Source organism: Cygnus atratus, chromosome 4, assembly GCF_013377495.2.
Source record: "Cygnus atratus isolate AKBS03 ecotype Queensland, Australia chromosome 4, CAtr_DNAZoo_HiC_assembly, whole genome shotgun sequence".
In the NCBI taxonomy this organism is placed as follows: domain Eukaryota; kingdom Metazoa; phylum Chordata; class Aves; order Anseriformes; family Anatidae; genus Cygnus; species Cygnus atratus.
The window spans coordinates 12,329,333-12,338,600 of NC_066365.1; the positions used below are offsets into that span (position 1 = coordinate 12,329,333).

The 9,268-nt window shown below is 48.4% G+C and overlaps 1 protein-coding gene across 1 annotated transcript; it reads right to left on the reverse strand.

The window, feature by feature from the left end:
* Nucleotides 1-794: 794 nt before the first annotated feature.
* Nucleotides 795-9,216, reverse strand: NOA1 (nitric oxide associated 1). The gene is made up of 7 exons (XM_035545169.2): nucleotides 8,256-9,216; nucleotides 7,210-7,374; nucleotides 6,155-6,351; nucleotides 3,996-4,127; nucleotides 2,487-2,603; nucleotides 2,149-2,266; nucleotides 795-1,575 (listed from the first exon to the last, which is right to left on the reverse strand). Exons 1-7 carry the CDS (start codon nucleotides 9,193-9,195, stop codon nucleotides 1,370-1,372), a joined length of 1,875 nt encoding a protein of 624 aa, XP_035401062.1. The 5' UTR covers nucleotides 9,196-9,216; the 3' UTR covers nucleotides 795-1,369.
* Between the last annotated feature and the right edge of the window lie 52 nt (nucleotides 9,217-9,268).

Here is a 9,268-nt window from a genome sequence, read left to right on the forward strand (position 1 = left end):
GTGAGGCATTTTCCTCTGTTTTCGCTCATGCCATTATCAGAAAAAGCGTGGCCAGCAGGACCAGGGAAGTGATTGTCCCCTCTGTACTTGGCGTGGGTGAGACCACACCTTGTGTTTGGTTCTGGACCCCTCACTACGAGGATACTGAGGTCAGAGAATGCATTCAGAGAAGAGCAACAAAGCTGGTGAAGGGGGGAGTGAAAAAGACATATGGGGGTAGGGGGGCACAGAATCACATAAATAGTTGAAGAGAGGGTGCAAAGAGGACAGAGCCAGGTTCTTTTCAGTCATGCCCAGTGACTGGATGAGAGGCAACAGGCACGAACTGAAACACAAGTTCTCCCTGGAGAACTGGAGTCAGACCACAGGTCAGAGCATCTGTCTGTGGTGACAAATAGGGTGCAGGAAGGCGTGCAAGATCATCATCACTAGTGAGGATCAAGCTGGACTAACAGGACAGGAGGTGACATGGCCTACTCAGCCAGAGGGGAGCAGGATGAGTCTGCTGGTGCTATGTTCACCTCAGCGTTGTGTGTCTGTCTGCCAACTGTGTGGCCAGACACGTAAGTATGTCAGCTCTGCGTGCGTGTGTCTACTGTAAACACATCTTCAGCTGCTCCAGTGGTTGAACCTGGCAGGACTTCGCTGTAGCAGTCTCATCCCTCTCGGGCTGTCAGACGTGGCATGATACATTTTCCTCTAACACAAACCATCTTGCTTGTGCTTTTGTGTAGTTAGCAGGACACATGCCCATACAAGAGTGCTTTGCCAGCGATTTCAAAAGGAGACAAAGAAGTCTCTAAAAGGTTTTTATTATACACCCTCAGTTTCAGAAATCTTTATACAAGCTACAGAAACCAAATCCAAGCTGTGAGTTGTGAAAGTTTGTGTCAGGCACCTGCGCAGACCTGCTTTTTGTTAATTCATTTTTCCTGTGTCCAGAAGTAGGGCATCGCACTCCCCAGTCTGCCCCAGATATTGAAGGACTGAGAGGGCCTGATTTTTGGTCAGTAATATTGAACTACTGCCAGCCCCTGAGAGCATCATACCCACACCAGAGCACTCCCTGCTCCTCTCCACACCCTCCACCTCCCTCATCTTTGAAAGCAACGTAAAGTCCATGAGAACTCGGTGATAGTTTCTGATCAGCAAGAGCATGTCTGCTAGAAAAGACCTACTCTTTGAGCAGCAAAGTCAGCCCAGGGCTGGCAGCTGAGTTCCATCCTGTATTTCAAGAGGGAACAAGGAAAGGAGTTGCTCCCTGATACTCACAGGTCAGTCAGAACAGGTCAGTCAGTTGAACATCAACAGGCAACAAGGCTCTCCAAAGGCTGTTCTGTCTTCTATCTTGTTCAGATGATGAAAAGTGCTAACTGTTCTCCATGGTTTTCAGATTTTCCACCAGGGAAGGCGGCTTTTTGGTCCTGTAGGCAGCAGAACCTGCAATCCGGGCCCCTCTGATGCTGCTGATGTATGGTAGAAGTGGAGGCTCCCGCACCACCAGGTCAGTGCCCCTGGGAGCGTAGGCTCGGAGCAGCAGTTCCTCTTCCTTGTGAGCTGTCACTGTCACCCAGCCTGCAGAGCCAAGAAAAAAAAAAATGCAGTCAGTGAGAAGAGTCACCCTTATCAGAACAAGGGTTCTCACACCAACTCAGCACTCCTCTATTGGCTAAGAACTCATGCTATCCAGGTGTGATTTCTTTGAGAAACTAAGCTCAAAGGTAATACCAGAGCTTTTCCAGTAGAAGGCAGCACCTAAAGCCACATCCTGCTCTTCCCAGGTACATCTCTTTCCTGCTCAACTTGGAGGGATGGTGGAGACTACCAAAAACATTAATAAAGCTTTCTGATCTGCGGCCCCTTCCCTCTCACCTGGACAGCAGGCAGGATCACATCCATTCCTGATGCTATAGTACCTCTGTGGCAGCCAGAGCATCAATGCAGTCATCCTGTACAAGCATGGCTGTCAATCCCTATTCCTGTAGGCTGCTGAGCCTCAGCTGTAAGTCATGGCTGTCCTGGTTTTGTGTTAGTGACAGTCCTGCCCTTAGCAGAAACCGGCGCTTGAGCCCTTGCTAGGCTACTTTCCAGTAATGTTTCTAGGATAGAGACCCCATACAGCAAACTAATGAAGAAATGTTAAATTACCTGCAGAGGAAAGTTTGATATCTGCAACTGCCTCAGTGGTACCAACTCCTTTCAGTGTAATGTCCTGGGGGACAAGTGGGGGAAACTCCTTCATTCGCTCTTTCCCACCCATGGGAACCTAAAAACAAGAAAAGATTTAGCAGCTAAGAGACGCTTCAGTACTGCCACCTTGAACTGGCAAGCAACGCACAAGTGGGAATAAAGATATTAGACCTTTGTTATCCAAGTAAGAGCTGACTTGAATATCACAATACGAGCTACTTCACATTTGCAAAGAGCAGAGCTTCACCAGGCTTCACCTGCAACCGAAAGCCCAGGACAGCAGCTCCTTCTCTCACCTTTAGTAACTCTTGGCCAGCATGCTTCTCATAGACAGCATCTGCATTACTCAGGGTAGAAATGTGGACTGGCAAGAGGTTAGAAGCCACAACAGAAAACCAGGCAGGTTTTTCTCCCTGAAATAAAACGAAGAGGACGTTACTTATGATAACAGAAAAGCGTCTTCAAACTGCTCTCTTGCTCCATTTCTTTTCTGCGTGTTGAAAACCTGTCTGATTGTTGTCCCCGCCCTGACCAATGGTTCTTGCCTGTGTCACTGCAGAGCAGCCATGGTTTATGCAAACAGAGGAGCACCAACAGCTTCACCTCAAAGCACCCCCAACACCACAGCCCCTGCCACTGGATCCCAATCAGCTCAAGCAAATCATCCAAGAGATGTCTGCTCAAGTTTAATTCCCCAAAACAAACTCGGATTGGTTATTTAGCAAGAGAAGTGAGTGACATCTCTTGTCTGGTGTTCCCTCTCCTACCACTTTGCATTTCTAACACCCCTCAAGACAAAAACAACCCCTGTGGTAACCCTGTGTCTGAACTGCCAGCCCTATCCTCTCCTTCTGCGTCACGTGCGAGAACTGCTTTGGCTTCATCCATGCTCACAGGCTGTGCTGATCTCGCAGCATTTCATGTTCTGGATTCTCTGCCCATGCTGGAGCTCTCCTGCTACACTGGTACACTTCTACTTACAGCAAGCACCCTGTCACCTTCACCTTTCTGCTTTTCTTCCAGCAGGACAAGAGTTTCCTTAGCAAAGTAAGGATCCAACATTTCTACGTTGATCTTGGAAAGTTGACTGAAACAATGGAATAGCCACGTACACAACCCCCTTCTCCAAATGGGGCAAACCACTGCGAAGGGCATTATCTATCATTAGTGGTAGATCCACATCTGGAAGAAACTGCCCCTTCCACAGGTAAGGTGAGGGAAGGCCGGGTCCACGCTGCTCTGTAAAGATGTATCACATGGGATTTGTAATAAATCAAAGAAGTTGGGAGGGGTGCGGGAGAGAGACAGCGTGTTTGAAAAGTATTTTTTCAGAAACTAAAATCCATGTACATTTACTTGCTTCCTCAGACAAATTCTTCAGAGTTCTGTGTCAGGAAAGAAAAATGTCCATGCTTTTTTCTCTTTGCAAAGAGCTTTCACTAAACACAGAAATGAGGAGAAACACTTCTTTTCCCAGTTAATTCTGTCACTTACTCTCCTCCCTCACTGCCTTGTGCCTTTTTATGTCATGGGAAGCCCTTCAACCTGAAGGCGTCTGTCAGCATTCAAAAACAACTACAGCTACACAATATAAAATATTGCACACTGGTAACAAATATCACACCTTTCAACTGCAACCCCCCCATCCCAAGGCATTTTTACTTTCTGCAGTGCTTTATTAACAGCTTTGTCATCTCAAAGGCAGCTCAGAAAGGGGCTGGGGAAGCTATCCAAGCAGCCTTTTATTGTTTGGTACTACAACATGAGATGAAGGAGCTGCTCTTAAAAACCCTTTTTTCCCCTACCTGCAAGTAGTCAACACGTCCCAAAGCTGCTAAAAACAAGACCATTCCTGGCTTGAGAATGAAGGTCCGTGGAATGATGGCTTTTGTTGGCATAACCAGCTTTACTTCTTTCTCTGTCAGGAGATTCAAAACCTGCAAAATAAATTGTATAGCTATGAGACACTGAAGGTGTTTCAACAGTGACAACAGATTAATATTGGTAGAGGAAATAGATCAAGTAGAGCAGCGTGAAGAATGTCTAACACAGGAGACAGAGGGGAAATGCCGCTAGCTCTGTCCCAGACATGCCAGTCATGCAAATACAAGTCTTTAGCAGTCCGGCCACAAGGATTAATCTTATTTAGGCATTAAAAGACCAAACTAACAAGGGCTGTGGTGCAGCCAGAACACTTAATGTTCTTCCTATAGTCACATGCAGACAATCGTTAGTTTGAAAGCCAAGGCAGCTTTTAACACCAATTGTGAAAAACAAAAACCTCTGTCCTACTAGCTGCAGGTTTTCTGATGTAATTGGCAATGCTTAAATGACAATTTACGTTATCAATAGCCTTTGCTATGCTTTCCAGAAATTTGACTTTGAAAGGAGGCATGAGGAAGCAGCTAAAAACAAAGGAATTCCTCCAAGGAATATGGACAAAAACATAATTCCATCATATGGTAAGAGCCCCCTCCCCAGTTCCACCTCCTTCCAAAATACAAATCAAACAAACAAACCTGTCTGTAACTGTAAGCTTCCCCTGCCAAAATGTCACACAGACCATCTTGGTTGTCCTCCAGCCAGAGGACAGGAGCCCTGTCTTTACAGCAGACACTAACTAGCTATCACAGAGTTAAATGCCACAGTAAAGCGGGTTATGATCTCACAGACATCTACTAGAAAACCAGTAGTAGTGTTAAAGACCTTAAAACGCTTAATTTGTAAACACTTACAGCCTACAGTAGCTTGGCTAATCTTATCTATCAACCAAATCAGAATCAGTATGTCCCTGGACTCCAATTATCTGGGCTGCAGAGTCTAATAGGATTAAGTGTTTGGTGCACTGTCCAACATTACAGTCCACAATCCTAGTCAGAGAAGTTAAAAGACCAGCTCACCACTGTAGCAGGCATGACCGCTTAGGGGTCTGAAAAGTCATCAAAGCTTGCCCTCTTAAATGTTGATTGTTCCCTAGTGATTTATTGACAGAACAGAAGAAGTGCTCTATACTGCACTCTAATTGTACGTATGAGGCTAGGAAATGTCATGGGAAATTAAATCCAATTTACAGTTTGATGGTTTTATGACCTTGGGAGACATACCTTCTTAATAAGGTCTTACAGCTGGAGAAATTTATGAGGTTAAAATCTAAGCTAAGACCTTACCTCCTCAAAGGGGGGGACTTTTGTTTTTTTTTCTTTAAGTAAATATTTCCAATGGAAGATAAAGTACTCAAAAATTTAATAAGGGAATGTAGTGTGAAATATCAAGCAGTTTTTCTTGCACTTTGTTCTCTTCAGACCTTTCCTATCTCCCTGTACTTTTTAACATTCCCAAAAAGATGACCTGCAGCTCTGTACAGACACCAAAGCAATGGAAAAACAAAATACAACTTTTTTTGTACATATACATTATATCAGCACTGGCTTCAGTGCCATTGCTCTATTCAAACACTGAGGAAGGCCTCACATATTGGAGCTATTAACAGGAACACTGCAGATCCTGCTGGCACCAGGAGAATGCTTCAGGTCTTTCTCAAAGATTTAGTTTGGTCACACAACACTGATAACCCTCCTAAGGTTTTTTCAATAGGCTTGCACTTTCAATAGGCATTATTGCCTTTCAATAGGCATTTTTCAGTAGGCTTGCACAGCTAAAAAGTGCAGACTTCCCTGAGCAACACTGGTAGAAACTTGCTTTAACAGTGTCATTTACTTCCCTTCATTAGGAACATTGCTGACATAGTCACGCAGTTCCTACAGATCACAGCACGCACCATTCAGAAACACAACACCAGTAACGTCACAGATACTCCCCAGGCAAAGAACAAACCACATTTTCACAGTTGTCCAAAACAAATGAACTCCAGGACTGCAGCAGAAACTCTCCCACGTGTGTAACAGAGGCAGAGCAGTCCTCCCAAACTGTGACCTCCTCAAACATGGAACCAGAGAGGACCTACACAATTTTCCTTTACAATCCCTGGAGTGTCAAAACACCAGCGAGCATCCTTCACTTCATTGTACGTGAACTCTTCTCTCTCCTTAGGCTTCCCGTGTGAATGGCTGGGATCTTCATCTATGCTGTATGAGAGCATGTCAGGGTCAAACTCAATTAGAGGGCTAGACTTCTGATGTTGAAATGTTCTTCCAACTCTTCCTGGATTAAAATGAAAGCGTTTCATTTCACTTACTCGCAATTAATTTATTAATTGCATTTCCTTCAATTGGAAATCTGCCCCTTCTCTTGCTTATCAGCAGCAATATAAAAGTGATAAAGATGTTACGTGGCTAGAAATGTGCGTGTTCAAAAGCCAAAAGGCTAATAAATCCCTTCTATAATTCTTTATTAGCACACCTCAAGCCCCAAAACATTAGCAGGGACCAGATCACAGATACTCCAAAATTTCCTTTACCAGTAAATCAGGCTGCTTCCCCTTTTTTGTGTCTTTGATTCTCGCAGAATTATTCATGTCAGAGCTAGCTTCTGGCAACCCTCCTTTTCAGGATATATACTAAACTGATACACAATCCCTATGGCCTGCAACCTAACATGATAATTAAAAATTGAATTTGTCATCTTCCTCTCGGAACGAAAGGCACAGGCTAGAATGCAATATTCTTGTAAAGTACCAAGCTACCCACACCAGGTCGGCAAGTGTCCTATTGATGGGAGGTGCACTGCACAGAAGAAACCTCTGCCATAGCTACAATGGCTACTACAATTTTGAAAGAAATACTACTGATGTTACCAAGAGAAGAGCCAGATGCTTTGCATCTGTTACTCAGGAAACAGTATCTGCTCAAAATAACTTGAATACAATTTATTTATTTATTTTTATTTACTACAGATACAATGTTCCTCCCGCAACTAAATGAAAACAAGTTCTTTCAGAGTGGGAAGAAACTGCTTTCCAAAACCAGCTGCATTCTGCAGCAGATTAAGGGGTTAACAGTCCCTTGTGTGAGTATCTTCATCAGGACAGAAGGGTTACACCTTTACTTGGACAATACTCACCCACTAAGTAACCTTGCTTTTTAAGGCGATTAAGGTACCGTTTTTCTTCACTGCTTAGCTGATCTTCTGTTTTCAATGCCTCTTCTTTCAGCCTCTCCTGCCTTCGGAATATCCTGTCACACGTAGGATTAATAATTGGAAATTTCAATAGGTTCAGTGTTGTTCCTGGAAAAAAAAAAAGGCACATCTAGACCCACAACTACCTGTCATATTTATGCTCTGAGGAACAAGAATAAAAAACTGCTTTTCCAACTTCTGGGTGAAACCCAGTTAACACAAAGTTGGAGGTAGAGCTAAGCATCAGCAGGTGCTCCCGTAAAGTAACAGCCTCCCCAGACAGGGTGGCTGAAATGAAGTATCCACCTGCTTGATAGTGCTATCCAGTGACAGGACCCAAGGGAATGGTGTCAGGCTGCGACAGGGGAGGTTCAGTCTGGATATCAGGAAGAGGTTCTTCACTGAGAGGGCTGTCGCGCACTGGAACAGGCTCCCCTGGGACGTAGTCACAGCACCAAGCCTGTCAGAGTTTAAGAAGCGTTTGGACTGTGCACTTAGTCACATGGTCTGAATTTTTGGGTTGACCTGTGTGGTGCCAGGAATTGGACTAGATGATCCTTGTGGGTCCCTTCCAACTCGGGATATTCTATGATTCTACTGAGATCTGTTTTCCTGTTGAAAGGGGTCTCTCTGCAATCCACAATTACCCTCACGTGCACTCTCACAAATTAAAATAATGCTAACGCTGGCACAGTCATGGGTCATCCGAGACACAACAGCCACCCGGCAGATTTTTGGATGGTCAATTAGACACCTGAGCACCAAAGCACAGTCCTAGGGCCAATTTCTATGAAATTAAGGGATTGGAATTTGACCAGCAGCAAGATTTGGGTCAAGAAAACTATGCTGCTGGTTGACTTTTATCAGGGCCATACATGGGGAGGCCCAGACCAGCTTGCAGAACAGGGCCTCGCTGGCGGCAGGACTAAAACCAGACAGCCCAAACGCAGCCCACCGCAACGGGGCACTGCGGCAGTGGCACCCCTCACCTGGCCATGGCGAGACGGTGGCCCTGTCGACGACGTCGGGGGCGCGGGACTTGCAGTAGTCGGAGCGCAGCAGGGCGTTGAAGAGCGTCGACTTGCCCGAGTTGGTGGCTCCCAGCAGGTAGACGTCCCCGGCGCACTTCCAGGAGCGCTGCAGCCGGCTGACCAGCCCCTCGAGGCCGAAGCCCGTCCTGGCGCTCACCAGACGGACGTCCACCAGCAGACCTCTCCGCAGGCCGGCTTGGACGCAGGCCGCCTCCAGCCGCTGCCGCAGCCGCCCCAGGTGCCCGGGGGAGTCGGCGGGCAGCAGGTCCACCTTGTTGCCCACCACCAGCAGCCCGGCGGCGGGGACGTCGGGGCCCAGCAGCGCCGGTAGCTGCGGCAGCACCGGGTCTGGCAGCTCGAGCACGTCCAGGAGGTAGAGGAGCAGCGGTCCGCGGCCGTGCCTGGACGGGCGGCGCAGGGCAGCGCTCACGACCTGCCGGTGCTGCTCCGGGGGCAGCTGCAGCCGCAGCGCCCGGCCGTGGTGGGCCAGCAGCCAGCAGCGCTGGCAGACGGCCCCCCGCAGCCCCGCGACTCCTCCCGGGCCGTCCGTCAGGCTCCGGTACTTGTCCGCCGGCACGAAGCCAGGCTCCGCTCCGTCGCGGCACTGCAGCTCGGCCCCGCAGCCCGAGCAGCTCACCCCGCTCGGCGGCACCGCCGGGTCGGGACGCCCCGGGGGCACCGCGACCCCCGCCCGCCGCTCCCTGCCCGCCGCCGGCCCTCGGCGGTGCTCCGCTGCCACCGCCTCGCTCCTCGCTGCCTCCAGCTCCGGCTGCGGCTCGTACTCGAGGAAGACGAACCGCTCCTCCTCGTCCCTCACCGCCGCCCCGCGACGCTGCGCCACCGACCAGGGCCGGGCTCGGGCCAGGCGGGCCAGCAGCGCCCAGGCCGGGCGGTGCATGGCGGCACCGCGCTGCCGAGCAGGGGAAGGGGAAGGGCTGAGCGGCCGCGCCTGCGTCTCCCAGCCCAGGGGG

Bases quoted from the DNA above. Each gene is read 5' to 3' on its own strand.
- NOA1 (XM_035545169.2), bottom strand. From the start codon at position 9,195: ATGCACCGCCCGGCCTGGGCGCTGCTGGCCCGCCTGGCCCGAGCCCGG. The intron at 4,128-6,154 runs GTAGGTCCTCTC...TTTATTTTGCAG, and splicing joins GGATTGTAAAGGAAAATTGT to GTTTTGAATCTCCTGACAGA. The intron at 2,604-3,995 runs GTAGGGGAAAAA...GTTTTATTTCAG, and splicing joins GACGTGTTGACTACTTGCAG to GGAGAAAAACCTGCCTGGTT.